Source organism: Tinamus guttatus, unplaced genomic scaffold (genome assembly GCF_059628265.1).
Source record: "Tinamus guttatus ecotype Peru unplaced genomic scaffold, ASM5962826v1 Tinamus_guttatus_pri_ptg000330l, whole genome shotgun sequence".
NCBI classification, from domain to species: Eukaryota; Metazoa; Chordata; class Aves; order Tinamiformes; family Tinamidae; genus Tinamus; species Tinamus guttatus.
Window position 1 is genome coordinate 749784 of NW_028288864.1, and position 19531 is coordinate 769314.

The 19531-nt window shown below is 41.6% G+C and overlaps 1 protein-coding gene across 2 annotated transcripts in view; it reads left to right on the top strand.

The window, feature by feature from the left end:
• Nucleotides 1-2018: 2018 nt before the first annotated feature.
• CYTH3 (cytohesin 3) overlaps nt 2019-19531 on the top strand; it is a 48905-nt gene continuing 31392 nt past the window's right edge. For both annotated transcript variants that reach the window (XM_088529426.1, XM_088529427.1), the window contains exon 1: nt 2019-2152. In XM_088529426.1, the coding sequence (XP_088385552.1) occupies nt 2128-2152 (25 nt within the window). In that variant the 5' untranslated portion in view covers nt 2019-2127. The remainder of the gene's footprint in view (nt 2153-19531) is intronic.

Below are 19531 nucleotides of genomic sequence, written 5' to 3' on the forward strand. Positions count from 1 at the left end.
GCAGTTTTTGAAGAATCTCTATTTTTTCCCTAGAAATAATTTAAATAGACCAGCTATTATTCACAGGAATGACAGCCTATTAAGTTCTTCCAACATAAAAGGTTAGATTTGCAAATCTAAAACTGACAAAACATACTTGTAGTAAAAATAGAGCTATGACCAGAGAAGAGGCTGCAAGAAAGAAAAAAAGATCAGACAATCTTTAGAAAGTTGTTGTTTGAAACTTTTATTAATATGGAGAGAAGAAGGAAATTTGTGTGTATTTCAAAACATAGAACGATGACAGTTCCCAAAAAAAGATACAAAAGAATTACTCACGAGTAGGATACAGTTCAGTGGAGCGTGTCTGAAAATGTGTTGAGATTATAACCTGTCTTGCATCTGCTACTGCTTGTAAGGAGCTTCCTAGTAAACAATGATAGTGATTGTTACTGTTGAATTATCAGAAACTCCTGAGTAATTCTGGTACAATAGAACTACTACAGTTACACAGTACAACTATCACTGTGATTCTTTAGTTGATTTTGCACATTTAAAAATATATTCCTGTCCTAGTTCTGTTTATAGCCTATTTTACACACAGGAAAATGAGGCAAAAAATAAAAGGTTTGATCTTGAAAGTTTCTATCACATTCACATCTCACCTAAAGATTAAACAGCTCTGTGCAGTAAATGTATGCAAAACTAGCAGTGTTATGACCTAGAAAACTTACAGGATCAGATTCTTGCAGATCTAAGCATATTTACAAAAATACATATATATGAAAAGTTCAAATGTTTTAAGAAATACCTGCCGTTATTCCACAGTCACATAACCCTGAAGTTTATGAAGTTTAACACTGTAAGTTTACCACTCTCTTGCAATTCATTGCACTTTAGAAATACCCATTTAAAAATAAATCCCTTACCAAGGTGATGCTTCTGTTCCGTGTAATCGTCTCCTTTTCAGACACCAACCCACTAAAATTATAAGAAAAATGATTTAAAATTTTAAAATATGAAGTACAGCGGGGGGGTTTAGAAGTTTGTGGTATTTGCACAACTTCTAGGCAAGTTAAAAAGCTCAATCAGCAGAGCGACTGTCAAAGCCAAACCTCATCTCTCAGCGGGACGGCCACGATAGCCACTGGTGAGCAGCGGTGCTGAGGTGAGCGCTTCTGACACGGCTCCCGGGACCACACCGTGCTGTGCCAACCTGTAATAGGAAGATGAAAAAAAATGGTATTTTCCTGTTGGCTGACCCTTTCCTCCCACAGTTTCCTCTTTGAGTAAAGCTTTGACACCAGAGGTTTTTAAGAAACCCCAGCGTGGGGGCGGTGTTGGGCCCGGTCAGCACGGCCCAGCACGGCTCTGCTCACCTCTGCGGAGTTCGACCGTGCCACTGTCCTGCAGGATCTCATGCAAGGGCTGTGCTGAGGACTTAAATACCCATAATTTGAGTCTCAAGACAGCAAGTAGGCAAATCCCCCTTCCATTATCCAAACAGGGAATATGGATCCTCCTGAGCTGTTCATAGAAACTGTCCCATTTACATGGGGGACTCTAGAGACCCCCATTCTGGGGAACAGACAAAAAGCAGCCGAAACCACGCGGAGGCCACACAAGCCTCGCGCTGCCCCCTTCCTCCACCGCCTCCCGCCATTTCGCCCCTCGAGGCGATTTCCAAGTGCGCAGGGGCGCCACAGCCCCCCGCCCCGGGCCGCTTCCCGCCTCCCGCCAAAACCGCCCCCGGGCGAGGGGCGGCCTCGACGCCGCCGGGCCGCGCGCAACGGAGGACAGCGCTGGGCGGGGGCGAGCGGGAAGGAAGAAGGAAGGAAGGAGGAAAGAAGGGAGGGAAGGCAGGAGGCGCCAGCCCCGTAGCACGGTCGCCCCTGCCGGCGGCCGGGAGGCGGCGGCGCGGGGCCGGCCGGGCCTGCCTTCCCCCCTCCGCCCCTCGGCGGGTCACATGAGAGGGGCGGGCGGCAGGGCCGAGGCGGCGGCTGCCGCCGGGGCTGAGGCAGCGCCGGGCGGCGAGGCACGGGGCAGGGCGGCGCGGTGGAAGCGGCGGCGAGGCGGCGGGCGGGTGGAGCGAGCGCCGGGCCTCTCTCAGCCGCGGCCGTTGCGGAGCGCCCTGCCTGCGGACCCAACATGGACGAGGAGGGCGGCGGAGGCGGTGAGTGGCGCGGGGCGGCCGCAGCGGGACCGGCCCCGCCGGAGCAGCGCGGCTCGGCCCGAGGCCGACGACGTTTTTTGCTACCGCGGCAGCTCCTCCGCGACGCACCCTTCTCTTCCCTTCCCTCATTCCTTTCCCTCGCCGCCTACTCCCTGCGCGGAGGCGCGGGCCACCTAGCCCGCTGGCGACAATAGGGGCTCTGTGTCCCTCGGGTCGGGACACGGCCGGGCACTCTGCCCCCCTGCCCCCAGCTCCGTGCTTTCCGAAATTCCCAGGAAGGGCGCGGGGAGGCGGCGGGAGGGGATCACCTCCTTCGCCCCGGTCGCTCCCACAGCGCTGGAGCTCCCGAGGGGCTGGGGGAACGAAAAGCCCCCCAAAAAGTGCTTATCTGTCAGCGTGCGAGCGGTGAAAATGGATAATTGTGCTGGGCTTTCTGGTGGAGTGTGTGTCATCCTCATGGGGGTAATCCTGGCGTGGCTCGTCCCGCTCCGGCAAGGCGAGTGCGCTGGGAGGCAGGAGGTCAGCGCTGGCAAACGTTTCTCTTGGAAAACCGGGCGCCTCTGGCTTCCCTCTCAGAGGCTGGATCGTGTCCTGCGCCAGCGGGCTGGTTCGCAGGGTGTTTGCGAGCGTCTGTGCAAAGCTGCTCCGAACAACCAGTTCTTCCGTATCGCCAGCGCTGTGATAGTGGCAGAGCGGCTGAGGAACAGCTGATCCCGCCTTGGGGCAGAGGCATCGACGGAGCGGGCTGCCCTAAATTCCCTGTCCTGGTGCCTGCGGCTCTCCGCTGTTGCACCTTGTGAAGAAACGGACTCAGTCTGGGGTGCAGAGTGAGACAACTTTATTTCCAAACCGACTTCTTTTTATACTTTCTTAACACAAGTGTTGCAAAGCGCACAACCAATCAGCATCTGGCCACCTGCGCGGTTGTCTGGCTTTGTTTCTTTTCTTCTGGCAAGACACGTCGCACACGAGGCAGGGGGAGGTGTTCCTCAGTCCTCGTCTTTCTCGGCTCTGTCCCCCATCTGCTGCAAAGACTGACACCCTTGTGGTTAACTATCTGCTAACAAGGTACTATTGTCTTTGAACAAGCCTCCACATCTCACCCTTCTTTATTTGTTTTTGTTTGAACAGCCATGACTTAATTAAATGATCTATCCTTAAACACATAACAAGAAACAAAGCAGGCACACTAACAATAAACGAAATATGCCAAACATCAACAGGCTGTCCTACTAGACAGGTTACAAACGGATTTACTGGACTAGATAGTATAACGTGTCCTGTCAAATTTGATTGGCCAGAATTACCCATATGTAGGTTTTAGCTTGGGACAGCATCCACTGCTGTGTGGATGATGTCACGGTGGTGTGGATGATGGTGATGACTGTGTTAAAAAAGGCTTAATCCATCGAGCAGGTACCCATCTTGGCCCTGAGCCTGTAGAAACACAAGCATATCCTCTACCCCAGGTTATTAAAGAAAAAGGCCCTTCCCACTGATTTGTCTGTGGGTTTTTGATGATAACCTGGGCTTTATCCTGAACTTTGTGTTGTCTCTGTGAATCAAAATGTTGGTATATAGGGGGGCCCTCTTCTGTCCAGCGATTTAAAAAATTCAACACATAGCAAGCTTTCGCTATGCGTTCCTGTGGGGATAAGCCTACACTCCCCCTTTTTTGTTTTTGTAACATATTTTTAAGGGTGCCATGTGTGCGCTCGATAATAGCTTGGCCTGTGGGTGAATGGGGGATACCTGTGATATGTTGGATTCCCCATTGTTGAAAGAATATTTGTGTTTTTTGCGCTATATAGGCTGGACCATTGTCAGTTTTTATAGTTTTTGGCACTCCCAATATTGCAAAGGCCATAATAAAGTGTCGACATACGTCCTTGGCCTTCTCACCTGTATGTACAGAAGCATAGATACAGGATGAGAAGGTATCAACAGAAACATGTACATATTTAAATCTGCCAAATTCAGGGATATGCGTTACATCTGATTGCCAAATTTCAAGCACAGAAAGACCGCGAGGGTTTACACCGATGGATGGTACTGGTAAAATGCGCTGGCAGTCTGGGCATGACTGTATGATTTGTCTAGCTTGTTCCTAAGGAGGGACGGATCCAATTAATAGTTCCCAAAAGTTTTTGAAGATCATTCAAAGTCCTTATGTCTGTCTTTAAGGTCAATGATTGTGGTCGAATTTGATGATCAGAAATTCTCCATCCTAAATATCGCCAAGGCGGACTTTCCTGTACTTTATCTTCCGCAATTCTTAATCCTGCAGCTGATGCTGCTCGCGTAATCTGATGCAGAGCCTCTTCTGCTGTTTCCTTTTGCTCTGCAGCAATCAATATATCGTCCATATAGTGATAGATGAGGACATTATCAAAATATTTGCGTATTGGGCTTAAAACTGCTGCCACAAATTGTTGACATAATGTAGGACTATTTTTCATGCCTTGTGGCAGAACTCTCCAATGGTATCTGCTATGCGGTTCCATAGCATTGATGGAAGGTACAGAAAATGCAAACCGAGGTGCATCTTGCGGTGCAAGTGGAATGGTAAAGAAACAGTCTTTCAAATCGATTACTATCAAAGTCCATGTTTGAGGTAACATTGCTGGAGAAGGGAGTCCAGGCTGTAAGGCTCCCATATCTTCGATGACTTCATTGATTTTTCTAAGGTCATGTAACAGCCTCCAGGAATTATTTTTCTTTTGAATTACAAAAACTGGCGTGTTCCAGGGGCTTGTAGTAGGAACTATATGACCAGCTTGCAATTGTTCATCTACTAACTTGTGTAATTGCAGCAGTTTATTTTGTGGAAGGGGCCACTGATCTACCCACACTGGCTTGTCCGTTTTCCAAATCATGGGTGGGACCTGCTGCTGGATAGTGACCCCTAAGAAAAATCCGTGCTTAACTGCATGCCCCATTGACTCAAACAGTCTCTCCCCCACAAGGTGATGGATCCAGGCAATATAAATGGCCTAATGTTTGCAGTTCTTCCTTCTGGGCCAATAATATTTATCAATCTTTTGCTTTGCATTGGAGTACTCTGCCCACCAATTCCTGAAAGCGATGTATGTGCCTTAACTAGGGGTAAACTGTTTGGCCATTGTGAGGCAGCGATGACTGTAACATCTGCTCCACTATCTAAAATTCCTTGTACATTAAATTTTATCAGTCCTGCTTGTAGCGTACAGGATATCTGCGGGCGATTCATAGTTATCTGTTGAGTCCAGAAAATTTCATGCCCTGTGGACCCAAAAGAGCCTGTGCCATGGTTAATGTTTGCAGCGTTTGGTGTCTGTGGTAAAAAGTATACCAATTGTGCTATTCGGCTTCCTGCTGGCACAGTACAGGGTGGTATCGGAGTCCATACCATTATCTTAATTTCTCCTTTGAAATCTGCGTTGATAACTGCAGGTAACACAAACAGCCCTTGTCTCGTTGTTGAAAATCGCCCAATCAATAGTGCTGCCATTCCTCGCCCCAGGGGGCCGTGGACACCAGTTGGAATTAGCACAACTGATGTATCAGTAATTAGCACTTCTATTGTGGTGGCCAGGTCCACCCCGGCGCTGCCGCCTGTGCTGGCGCACAAGCGGCGGCTGCTTCCCGGTGAGGCCGCTCTGAGGGGTGATTTGCTGTCATGGCGCGACCCCCCGCCGCGCTCCGCTTGAAGTTTCCCGAAGGGGCTAGCGGTCGACCTTCCTTATCAAATTTTGATCGACACTGATTAGCATAGTGTTGTCCTTTGTGGCAGCGCGGACATAGTCCAGGCGCTCCTTTGTTTGCTTGTGTTTTCGGACAGTATTTACGAATATGCCCAAATTGGCCACAAGCAAAACATGGCCTTTTCATAGACATTGTTGCAAATGTTTCGGCCATCAGTGAATATTCATACTGTTTGGTACCGACATTAATACATGCTTTTAGCATGTCATCAATAGTAGGATCCTTTAGTGGCCGCAAAACTCTCTGGCAATCAGGGTTAGCATTCTCAACTGCTAGTTGCTTAAAAATGTAGCTTCGTGCTTGTTCATTATCAATTTGTTTCTCCAGAGCCTCATTAAGCCGATCCAAAAACTTCATATATGGCTCATTCGCATCTTGTCTTATGCTAACAAAAGGTTGTCTTTGTTTACCACTCTCCGGAACGGCCTTAAGGGCGCGGAGAGCAAGTGCCTTAACTTGTTGCAAGCCCTCAGGGGGGATTTCTGCTTGTGCTGTTGTAGCACTGTGATCGCCCTCCCCCATTAGCACGTCCACAGTAACAGCCCGTAAAGGACCTTTTTTCGACAGCCGCTGGTTTTCCTCCCCCTGAGCTCGAGCAAGCTCTCTCATTTTCGATTCCCACATCGTGTATTGCATATCAGTCATAATGAGGCGAAACAAAGTTTTAAAATCATGGGGAGTAAAAACCGAAGAATCACAAAGAGATTGTATAAGGTGGGTGGTATATGGTGCACCAAGGCCATGATCTGTCACCGTACGTCGCACGTCCTTAATAAGATTATACGACAAACCTTCCCAACGCGGATTCTGGTCTGGTGCACAGATAACGGGAAAGGCTTTCAGCATGCCCACATCCCCCGCCTGTTTTGCTCCTCGTTTTACTGAGGCCCATTTATCGTGAGGATCCGGGGGGTATAGGTCTGGCTCCTTTCCAGGGTCAATAGGACCCGGACCAAAAGGATCATCGTCCTGTTCATCAGGTGGCAGTACCGCAAAGGCTTTTGCAGCACGTTTTCTTTTCTGATTCTCATCAGGACACGATTGAGGTAAAGGAGGCGCGGAGGGGATGGCAGGGGCCCCGATCCCGTCATTTATGTTCGACTGCAACCCACTATGAGATTTCAATATTTCGAGTACAACTCGCCATTGTGGCAACAGGTTAGCAGCAGCCTTATCACCGCGCGTGGCACTATCCCACAGTCGGACCCCAATTTGGTCCCATCTTTCCAGATTAAAAACATTCTTACTATTCACCGAAGGATCGTCTTTAGAAGCCCATGCAAGAACCTTTTGCAGCTCTTCTTCACCTAATTTTTTTTCTTTGCGGTTTCAAGTTTTTAGGAGAAGCTTCTAAATCGTCCTTTTGTTCCTTCATTAGGTATGAACCCATAGTTCCCAGCCGCTTACCTCTTTCCTTTCAAGAGGCTTTTAGTGTGCACACAAAGTAAGCTTCCTTTCAGCTTGATCCTTACGCTTCCTTTCAGCGTGATTCCCGGGAGTTCAGCTGGGCGGTGCAACCGGAGAGACAGCTAGTCTTCGAGCCCCACGTTGGGCGCCATTTGTTGCACCTTGTGAAGAAACGGACTCAGTCTGGGGTGCAGAGTGAGACAACTTTATTTCCAAACCGACTTCTTTTTATACTTTCTTAACACAAGTGTTGCAAAGCGCACAACCAATCAGCATCTGGCCACCTGCGCGGTTGTCTGGCTTTGTTTCTTTTCTTCTGGCAAGACACGTCGCACACGAGGCAGGGGGAGGTGTTCCTCAGTCCTCGTCTTTCTCGGCTCTGTCCCCCATCTGCTGCAAAGACTGACACCCTTGTGGTTAACTATCTGCTAACAAGGTACTATTGTCTTTGAACAAGCCTCCACACTCCGCATCGGTGGCGACGGCCCAGGATGAAGAGTTGTGGGGTCAGCTGTTAAATAAATGGCAAATGCGCGGTGTTTGAGACTGCTGGTTTCTTCTTTAAGTAGGCAAAGCGATGGCTAAAGCGCATATGATTAACCACTGCAATTGCTAGGTCTAAACGCAATTCCCCACAAGTCGGAAATCAAGAGGGTGTGGTGTTTGTTTTGACAGCTTGAGAAAAATACCAAGATGAATCAGAAAAATAAGTCTTCAAACAGTCCCGTGTAAGCATGGCCGTGCCTCAGCAGTCACGTCTCTCACCTGTTTTGTTGGTAGTAGACTTAACTCCAACAAAAGTCTGAAAAAGGAAAACCGTGATGAAAACTGTCGTCAGTAACAGTTGGACTTTGTGAAGAGCAGAAAACTCTTTCATAACTCAAAATAACATTGTTTTTACACTATCCTGGACTTGTGTCTGTAGTAAAGGGAAGTTAATGTGCTCGTTGTTCCATTAACCCAGTATTAGGTAGTACTTTTTCACATGTAAGACTTTAGACTTTAAAGTGGATCTGTTGCAGAATCCACCTTTCATAAGGTGCTAAGTGTTTCAAAGTTGAATTTTCACAGGAGAAATATTCAGAAACTCAGAAAGGATTGGTCTATATTTAGTAAGACTAGTCATATTGCTGAAGTCAGATTTTATATACCATGTGTATATTTTTTTACAGTTTCACGCAAGTGAAACTATTCCCTAGATTCAAGCCCATTCTTTTCCTTTTCTTTATAACTTCATATCACATTAATAAACATGTTTTTTCTTTTTGTTGTAAGAGTCACAAATTAATGAGACTGGAAGTCTTTCTGCAATCAGTGTATTTGGATTTTTATGTTAGGTTCTATTATTTGTGGTTTAAAATGGAGATTTGGTCTGGCTTTCTCCTACGGCACAAGCACTCTGTATTAAGCTGCAACACCAGGATTAGGTAATTTCCAGCTAATTAATTGTTATTTTAAATTAGGAGGGTCTATTTCTTCTTCTTTTTAAATACTAGAGTGCATATGGAAAGTGTCGATTTGACAGCCAGTCAATTTAAAATGCTTCATTGCTGCTGATGAGTTCTGGGATACAACTTGAGTGAATATGACCAGGGCTGTCAGTATTTTGAAACTCACTAGGACATTTGCAGGGTATTACCAAAGGGGAAAATCATGGGGTTAAGCCTGTCAGTGTGTGCAATGCTTAGGAAGCAGGCAAAATTATTTGAGAAGTGCACAAAATCACCCTAATGAGAGGCTTGAACTAGATAAGCATCTAAATAGCTAGGGCATTAAGCTGTGATTCAGGAGGCAAACTTCTATTCCCCATTCAGTTCAGCCTGCTGCTGCGGTCTTCAGTTTAGCTCTCATCTTATGCTTCATCTATCAAACGGGGTTGCTTATTTTGCCACATTTTGTAAAATCTGTGAATGAAAGCAGAGCAATGTGAAGTTAGCTGTTATTATTTTAGAAACATTTAATGGGAGAGAAATGCTAATTCTGGGAATTGTTCTTAGTACTGCTTTCTCTATTGTATGTTGAGTCTGAATAGGGGCATGCATTTATATTATACAATCCATTTATGCACAAAACTCCCATTGATTTCAGGGGAGGCTCTGTGCATGGAGTATTGATGTGATACGATCCAAGTCAATTAGCATTTGTTTCAACCTGCTTTTGTGTTCTGATTAATATATCTTTATGGTTCGCTTAGTGCAGGAAATTTTGGGTCCTCCCTCTCCTTACTTGAATATCACATCTTTTGTGATCTGACTGAGGTTTTTCTTAAACTCATTCTATTAATATAGTGATGGTACCATTGAACTGAGATCTTTGCATTGAGTATTGGTGTTGGCAGTAGATGGTATGATTGTGTGCGGTTAAATAGTCAACAATCTTCTGTATAATTAAAGGATATATAAATAGTCTATGTGGATCACTGTATAAGCACATGGCAGCATAGGGCTTTTCCCTCTCCCCCCACCTCCTTTTCCCTGTATTTGAGTTTAGTTATGCAGTGGCTTAAGTTCAGTATGGTGGTCTTCCCGTGGAAACACTGCAAGATTACTGATCAACTTCTGTGTGTATTTTTGTGTGCTTTAAACTAACTCTAGGAAGGGCTCTGAACAGACATACAAAGAAACTGAAATTCTGAAGAGTAAACAACCTTGTAGCACTCATGATGGCAGTTTCACTGCTGTCCCCCAAACTCTGTGCTTTACTGCTGAATCTTGAAGCTTGTTTGGGGTGCTTTGCTAGTCCTTGGCTGTCCTGACCAGCAGTGGTGCCAGGTAGGTTGCTGGTTTCTGTAACAGAGGCAGCTGCTTAATAGAAACTAAACTGAGACCAGCTCGTCTTGCAGAAGACTCAGAAGAAAAGACTTGCTGCCAAAAGCAGATTTAGCAGTCTGACTCTTGTCAGATTGCTAAAGCAGTTACCCATTTATAGTTTAAAAGCTGTTAAATGTAAAAAAACCCCACAAACTATCTTAACTTTAACTTAGACTAACTCAATAATTAGGTTTTGAACTGGTAACCATTTTTTAGTGGTATTATATATTTTTATTATGGAAGCACATTAATATTTTTGTTAGCCTAATGTTCAATACTTCTGGCAGTGACCTGAAGGAAAACATGAAATTACTGCCTATAAAATTTCTAGAGGTTGCTGAATTTGTCATATTGTGAAATAATGATATGCAGTTCCTTGTGCACAGAAATACAAACTGCATACTGTGAATTACAGTGCAAACAATATGACAATAACATAGGATTTGTCTGTACTACTACATCAAGGGGAAGAAAAAAAGCCATGGGATTTGCTTATGGGAACAGTGTGTGCTTTGCAGAATAGTCTCGGGAATTGTAGCAATAGCCACCTGAACATGGAGTTCCTGTGTGCTGCTCGTGCTAAATGAATATTGCACTCATAATATCTGTAAAGTGGAGATTTAAGAATCTTCACTATTTGAGGGGTTGTGCCTCTTGATGCAACATGTTGTTTTCCAAGACATATTCTGTAGTTAATTTGAATTTCTTAATCTCATCGTGCTTATTGCATCCCCTTCTTTCTTTATATTTTTTTTCTTTATATTTTTTAAAGAGAAAATTGATGAAATACAATGCAAATTTCCTCCTGTTTCTTCTACTTACCTTTCTTTGTCCAGGAGGTCTCTCCTTCGCTGGTACAACGGACAGCTTTTATCTCCTGTCCTTTAAATTGTTCAGCTTGCACTGTAGCTGTCTTATCTGTTGCTATCTCTTGCTTGCTTCCTTGCTTACTTTCCTCCCAGTACAAACATACTTTATTCTCTTTATTATTACACCCCGTCTTTGGCCCCATTTACTTTTTGAACTACTGCTTCATCTCCCTTTCAAGTTGAAAGTCATTGAGAGAGCTGCTTGCAGTCACTGAGTAGCTCCTGTAGCTCCTCCAGGTTCATCCTGGGTCCTTTCCACACTTGTCCTGACCCCTTGTACTCAGTACATTCCCTTCCTCCTCTTTGTCCTGCCAGCTGCCTCTGGTAATGTTTACTATTCTTTTTTATTTTTGAAATTTTGCTCTTTCTTGGCTTCTTCAACTATTCTCTGCTCATTCCCCTTCTCTCTCATTAATTGTTTTTTCATTTGGGAGATGATCATTCTCCTTCCAACTTTTTGTGAGGATTTGCAGGACCCTACCTTTGGCTTTCTGCTCTTTTCTCCTCTGCATTTTGTTTCTGGGTAATCAAATTTGCAAATAATGGTTAGAACTATCGTGTTTAAGCTGATGACTCACAATGTATATGCTGCCTTTCTTGATGCCTGTGGACGCATACTAACGTCCTTGTTGGTTACTGACAAATAAATAATTTGTTGTCATAATTTATTCTTTCTCAAAGCAATATTCTGCTGAAAAATATTCACAGAAAAATACCATTAACAGAGAACACTTGCAATGCAAAAGTGTTGGAGTGGAACACTGTCACAAACTTGAAATTATGTAATAAGTTATGTTTTCCTATGCAATATTAATTTTGCTACTTGAATGCATAGACTTAATCTGTTTTTCTGGAAGTTTCATGGGGCTAGCCAGCGGGAAGGGTAGTGTTTTGAGGTGATCGAATCTGTATTACACGATTTCCTCCCTTTTTTGATAAAGTGGTAGCGAATAACGTGCGAATAACTCTTTCTTCCTGTAGTTCTTGAGTACTTAGGCATGTACTGTCAAATTGCACTCATTTTAGTGAAGAGTTTGGACACATCGACTTCAGACTTCATTCACTGAGGATAAAAATAAGTTCTTGGCAGCTACCTCACTGGGAAAGCCTGTCAACTTATACATTTGTAAGGCGGGAGTCCTGTGGAAGTGAAGAACACATGATATTTTATTTTAAGCTGTACAGAAGGAAAGAAAAAAATAGTGTGAACAGCCATGATTGGCATTCCTGAGTTCTTCACTGTGTGTTCTCTTAAGCAGTATGTTGTGCAGGAAAGATATGTGACTTAGATATTAAAAGTGTATTTAATTGCGCCATTTGTTTAACTTTAACATACAGTTTTCTTTTAAATTGCATATGACTTCCTTCTTTCAATTCCAACATTTTCATGGGAAAACTGAGTATTGCAAATTTTTTGGACAGCAGTATTTCCTCTTAATGGGATAGACACACAAAATCCACTAGAAAACCATGTGTTTTGTGGTCCTCTGAGATTTGCCTGAAGAAGGAAATGGCTTGACCTATTTAGTTGCTATGAAGTAAAAACATTCCTCCTCCTTTTTTTTTTTTTTTTTTTTTTTTGGGTCAACATCTGTGTCACATTTATTTCATTACTTTCCGAGGTTCTTTAAACCAATTATTTAATGATATGAAGTTTTATTAAAAGAAAATAAAGCGATATATGGCTGTTTCCACAATTTAATTGAGGTCTTGGTATCTGTTTATACATAGGTATAGTATCATTAGACAGCTTTTCCCATGAAAATTAAAACGTTAAATGGCAAACATATAAATATTTTCTCAATATTTTCCAGAAAAAAATGTATTTTTTGATCTCATGGGTTTCAATCCTGATTATAATGATTAATTTAATTTTTGCTCATCTTGTCAAATTCAATAGGAAGTCATAGAATTAACAGGAATATGGAAATGTAGCATGCTAGAAGCCTGTGAAAGCAAAATCCAGATTCATATAGGATATGAAGTGCTAAAGATCTCTGATCTAATTTGTCTGCAGGTCAGACTTCTTTGCATGATTTTACTAATTGGCATCTTTTTCAGATGTTTTGTTTTTTCTTATTATAGAAAACAATAGTTACCTTATGCCAGAAATATCAAAGGATTGTGAAACTGATACTGTCGTCTAACAACCAAATGGAAATTGAAGCAACAAGAGTATGTTTTGCTGCAAGATGAATTAGACATATGCTAGCTATACGCTCCTCAATTTCATATGAATATTTTCCATTAAAAATAAATTGGAGGTCAGTTTGTTCGTGCAAGTTGAATCTGATCTCAGATCTGACTTTCCCTCTCTTGTCTAAGGGCTTGGATGGATTTTGAGCTGATGGGGGTGACGTCTGTGAATGTGGGTCCTTTATACAAAAGAGATCAGTTGTTGATTTTTAAATGGAATACCTTCAATCTTCAAACAAACAGTGGAAAAATGGAAATGAAGAAACACAAGTCAGTGGAAGCTGTCTAATGTCCTCAGGTCCTTGCCTTCTCCCATCCTAGTCCCAAATCTTTAGTATGTCCCCAGCAACATACCAAAAAAAAGTGTCGCCCTTTGCAGTATTCCATTTCGGACTGCCCATGGCTTGTGCATTTGCCTGGCTAAGGAGTGTTGCTTTATGTGGCTGGTTGGGAGAAGGGCTCATGCTGGTTGGGCAGGCAGGGTGTACGTGTGCTCAGCAACTGCCTCCCTGCTGCCTCTCGGGGTATGGAAGAGGCAGAGCAATAACTGGGAATTAATTTGAGAGGCTCTGCCCAGCTACCAGCCCTCACAAAGCTTGTCGGAATATCTGCTCTGCAGTCCAATTAGATTGGATTGGACTGATTGGTTTAATGTACTTTAGGGAGAGGGAGTAGATGGGTAGGAAATGAAGTTTATTCTGTCTTGCTCTTTTGCTTGCCCTCTCACACACATACAAATGCACCAAAAAAAGGCTGGAAAAATTGGCACGTACAAGTGGGGAAATTTCTCCTTACTGTTTCTTTTTTTTTTTTTTTTCCCTTGAGAAGAGCTGTGAGATATAATTATTTAATGAGTCACGTCTACGTTTTGATACAACCGTCTCATTAAGAGTTGGTGTAATTCCTAGCATGAAGATGTGTATGTGATACTATCTGATGTGTACTACAGAATGCACTTCAGGTCATTTTCTTCTTTAGAGACCAAGTTCTCTAAAGTCTTTATTTGCTGTTACATTTTTGCTTTCATATACTGTAAACATTGTGTTCCTTAATATTGATCTTTGTTTGGGTCGTAAGCAATATTGTCTGTAGGGTCAAATTATGGCGTAAACACTTCTTGTTACTTTAATAGGAACCTGTGTAAGAGGGGGTGATCTCAGCCCATATGGGACATTTGTAATTTAATAGCTAAATGCATTCCATAGTGCGAATAAGGAATCATCATCTCCTGAAGAAGTATAGTAGTTGGTGGTTAGATTCAGAGTACAATTTCCCTTATTTATTTAATTATTTATTCACTCATCCTTTCTTGTTCAGGAAAGTTTGGACTGATGAACTTCCTGCCTAGTCATTCTAATATACCACTCAGGAATTTTCCCACCAGGATGCTTACTCTCCCTGGGTACAGTTGTGACCACTTGCAGATGCAATTTTAGAATTTGTGAAGCAGCTGCATATTTTTCTTTCTGTATCTCACAATTGGCTGACCAGGAGATGTGGAGGAAATTTTTTTTTTCCTCTTTTCCCAGGAAATTGAGGTTAAACCAAGTGGCTGCTAGAGGAGGTGGTGGTGCTCTGCAGAGAAGCTCTGTTCCTATGGGGAGAATCCAGCAGCTTAAATGTGTTCTCTGGCTATAAACGCATACAGAGTGGGCTGGATTCTGCACAGGACCTTTTTGAGTGCGTCCTGAGAAGACCAAATGAACCTGACCCTTTTCTTAATCATATAAAGTGCTCAGCTGTTTGTGTTTGCCTGTGCAGGGAACTACTGTGTACAAACCTGATGATCCAGGTACTTCTCTAGGTCCTCATACTATGTCTGAGGCTGATAAGCCACTGTAATGCATCTCTGGAATTCATTCCTTGAGACAGGTCAATATGCATCTATATATTGTTTGTAGTCTCTCTTTATCCTTCTCTTATTTGTGGCTCCTTTATTTTTTATTTTTTTTAACTGAAACACTTCTGCTTGGGACACAGACAGAACTAATACTTCAAATATTTCAGGAATATACCTTCAAAAATCTCTATCAGCAAGCCTTACTTTTGTCCTGCATTCTTAACCATAATATATGCTGCGGGGAGAATGCCCATTTTTCCCTGGGTATTAGTTGCATAACTGCAGAAATGTATAGTTAGCACTGTGCAAGCATGAGTTTATAGTCTCAAAATAACACTTTAAAGAATCTTATAACTTAGCTCTTCTGCAAGTCATTTTTCACCTATTCATTTGTTTAGTTATCCAGCTTGCCATGTTATGTACCTGCAACATTTTTTTTTGAGTTGCATCTGACGTTCATCTGGGGACAAGGAGAACATCTGGGCTTGTTTTCCCATAGTTGTCTCCTGTCACTTGTGCTGCTATTCCTGGATTGCAGTTTGTACATAAACTGCTTCTGCTGTGGAAGTTGAAACTAGAAGTCAGATGCAAAGTTTAGAGAAGTGACTGTTGTAACTAGGAAACCGATTGCAACCACAAAAGAGAGACATTAAAGTGTGTCAGGTATTTGACTAGTTTTTTTTTTTTTTTCTGTCCTTTAGTATAGGGGATCCTGACTCAAGGTTCTCCTGTTTATTGTGTGAGATCAGCTTTTCTAGGCAGTTTGTGAGATTTCAGCTTGCTGTGGATGTTTTAGTAAGGATAGATAAATGAAACACATGGAGTTGATTTTTTGGCTATAGGAAGTGGATTTTTGTGCATTAAACACAGTAACTTATTTTTTTTCCCCCTCAAGTGATTTTTCTTTTCTTTCTCTCCTTTTTAAATCAAAACACTTCTAACTCTCTTCACTTTTATTTTGTGCAATGCAAGTTGGAAAAGCTGCAGTGTTTAGTCTTGGTCTTGTACCAATAGATGACTTAGTCTCACATGAATGTTTTAAAAGATTAGGTGATATTTTATAAGAACAAACAGAAAAAGAAGACTAGTTTAAATCCTTCTGCCTGTGAATTCACTGATATCCTAAGTATACAGAGGACATATTATGTCATTGTTCTTATGTTGCTTAAAATATATTTTCCCTTTGCATCTTCCACCTGCTTTGGAAGCCTGAAAAGGTAACTTGTATTATGAAGAGGAAAGGTTGGGTGAAATTGGTAATCCAAATTAAATACAAATAATACTCTAAAAGTTTATGGAGCCTGTGGGTGGGTGGACTTGGCAGATATATCCATTGTGGTATGTTAGACTTGAAAGACCATATGGAGCTGATTATTTTCTGGCATTCTGTAGTAAGAGTTTTGAAAGAAAAAATGCCTTTTTCTTTCTTTCCTTCTATTTTTTTCGGAAAAGGAATGAAAAATTGGAAGTGCAAATTCAGTTTGTATCAAATAGTAAAATAGTTTGTTGTAGTAACGTATAGAAAAAACAATATATTCAAAATCAAACTACCAAAAGAAATTCTCCTACTGTTTTCCTATTGGCTCACTTGCTTTGTGAACATAGCCAAAGCTCCTATGCAGCTGGGACTAATACAGGATCCAGCTGTAACTTTTTTATTGTTGTTCAGATGTCCGGTGATGGTCGAGTCTAAGTTATTGTGTGGAAATTCAGTAAAGGAAAAGGGTAGGGTGGGAAAAAAAGTGACTCTCTGTAAAAATATTCCAGTAAAAGCAACAGGAACTAGGAGTATCCATTTCAGGACTCTGCCATAAATCCCATCCTGAAATATTTAAACGCCTTCGGATTTTGTTTAGGCTTTAAGTCAAACAAGAGTTTTTTTTTTAATTATTATTTAGTTAGTTAACTTCTTTCCTGATTAACTAATTGGAATAGGAAAGTGGCCATATTTTTAGATTACTTGTGGAAGTTGTTATCAGTTGATCCTTCATAGTATGAGGTTGTAATTAAAATGAAATTCTTTACTCTTTTTAAAGTATTGGTTCAATATGTAGTGCTACAAAGTGGAATCCATGGAACAATTTTGACCTAATGAGCTTAATTTATGCTCTGTTTCAGTGGTCTTTGTTTAACAGAGCCAAAGTAGGTCAGGGAAAGGATTATGCAAGTCAAAGTAATATAATAATATTAAAAAATATAGTACGCAAATTATACTCCTTAAGTGACTAGAAGAGCTAGCTTGAAATAACATAAACTATTTATATTTATCAAATATACTGAAAGGAATTTTATAATGTGACTATTGTCCAGAGCACAGTCCTGGAAAGTGGTAAGGTATTCATTTACATACACCTTAATTTTATGTTGATATTAACCCTTATATTAGAGGAAGAAAAGAAAAAAAAGATTTGTGGCAAGTCTATTAGCTTGGCAGATAGCCTGGCCTTCCGCTCCACAGAACTAAAATGTAAGAGGAAAAACAATTTGTTTTCCTTCCTGAGCTAGTACGAGCTGATCTTTGACTTCAAAGTGGTCATGAAAAATGGAAAACGTAGGCATGACCCTTCTAACACTAACTAATTACAATATAAAATTTCTGTTGTCTGTGGGTCAGGATCCTCTACCCATACACGCAAACACTGTGGACATTAACACTCTGACCCTGCGTGTGCAGGGCGGTTGGACTAGATGACCTCTAGAGGTCCCTTCCAACCTTAATGATTCTATGATTCTATGAAATGTAATAATTTTTAGTGAGAGTTCTTGAATGTGGTCAGTAGTGTGAGCTGTGAGAACAGGGAAGTCTTGTTGCGGTGATAGATTGCCATGTTCTACGGATGAGTGATTATTAATAAAGGTTAATTTTATTTGCATCATGGCTGAATTAATTTCCTATCAATTTGTCCTGTGAACGTGCAACATATATATTTTTTTTCAATTGGCTTTTTCTACTAGTCTCTTCTGAATGTGTCTTTTTCTCCATTCTGTTTAATGAAGGAAGTGACAGCACTAACTTTGCTATGTTGCCCCGTCAACTGGGTTTTGTCTAACTATTTTCTGCCAAGATTGAGATTTTCCTCTCCCAAACACCCCTACATTTGTGTTTTAATACATTGTTATAAATTACTAGAAGGCAAAAAGCTGGTGTATGATTTGCTTAAAGTCTTTTCTCCTAGTTTTAGGAGTTCTGGTCTTTTCTTGAAATATTTAAGAGCCTAAAGGAATAATTTTCAATATGACTGTCGTCTTGAGGTGCCGGTCAAGAATCTACCTTAAGTGTGTTTGCAAAGTTGATTTTATGTAGATTCTGCCTATGTCAAAGGCCATTAAAATACAGCAACTAGAATAAGAATTTTTGTTTTTAAGATGGTTAGCTTAATTCCTGATATATTTAAAGGAAATTCAGAAAATACGTGCTACTTCGGGAATAAATTCTAAGAGCTAAATAGAAGATAGTAATACGATAATGTCTTGAATCAGAGACAGATGCCACCATGCTGTTTAACTGCTATGACCACATTATATTATTTTCGGGAACTCAGATGGATTTATGAGATATTTGCTAATGTGAAGGGATAACATCAGAAGGGACATCTCACCATTGAGAAATAAAAGTATAATTCTAGCAACGTTTTAGCATTTTCACAGCCTTTATTTTGCATTAGGAATGGTCTCATTCTGAATAAATACTTGTTAGCCTGAAAGCATTTTCTTGTTTTTGAAATTTGAATAGTCAAATGACTGAATAAAAGTGACTTAATTTGTGTTATAGTAGACAGAGTAACACAGAATGTGTGTGTACAATAAACGTATTCAGCTAATCAGTCCTAGTGCGTTCCCTTCCACTCCCTCCCATGGCTGCAAGTTCCTCAGCTTCTGCTGTGGTTTGTGACTTCCTCTCGAGCCTTTCAGAACAGAGTAAACACTGGTGCCATGCAGTAAAGAACAATGTCAGGATTATTTTCTGCAGGGCTGTATAAGTTGTCATTTTCCATAGCCATTAATTCCTATGGCAACTGTGTCATCTACTCAGTGTACGCGCATTGTGTCCACGATGCAAAGTTGCGTGCTCAAGTATTTAGTGAAAATGTTGACATCACCATTAGGTCAGTAGAAAATATTTTTGGATCTCATTAATGAACAAGATGATATTTAAAACAGAAAGCTTGTGATGAGATTTTATTAGCATAAGTTCTTAGATAGGGCAAGAAGAGATGGCTAGCTTTCCATTTGTAGTTAGTTTATAATTAATTACACTTTTGGGGTTCTTTTGCCTTTTTTTTTAATTGCAGCTGAAGAAGTATTGAGGCAAAAAAGAAAATAATGAGGACCTTCAATTTGTTTTAGTGCTTGTAAGCCTTCACAATGAAATATTTATAGTCAGATCTAACAGGATCTAGCAGCCTGATATAAATTTGTCTGACAGAGTGATATTCGTTGACCCTTTTTTTCTTTTAGGGATCAAAATGTAATCTTTCAGAACTAATTTATGAACTTCTACAAGTATTGGCTA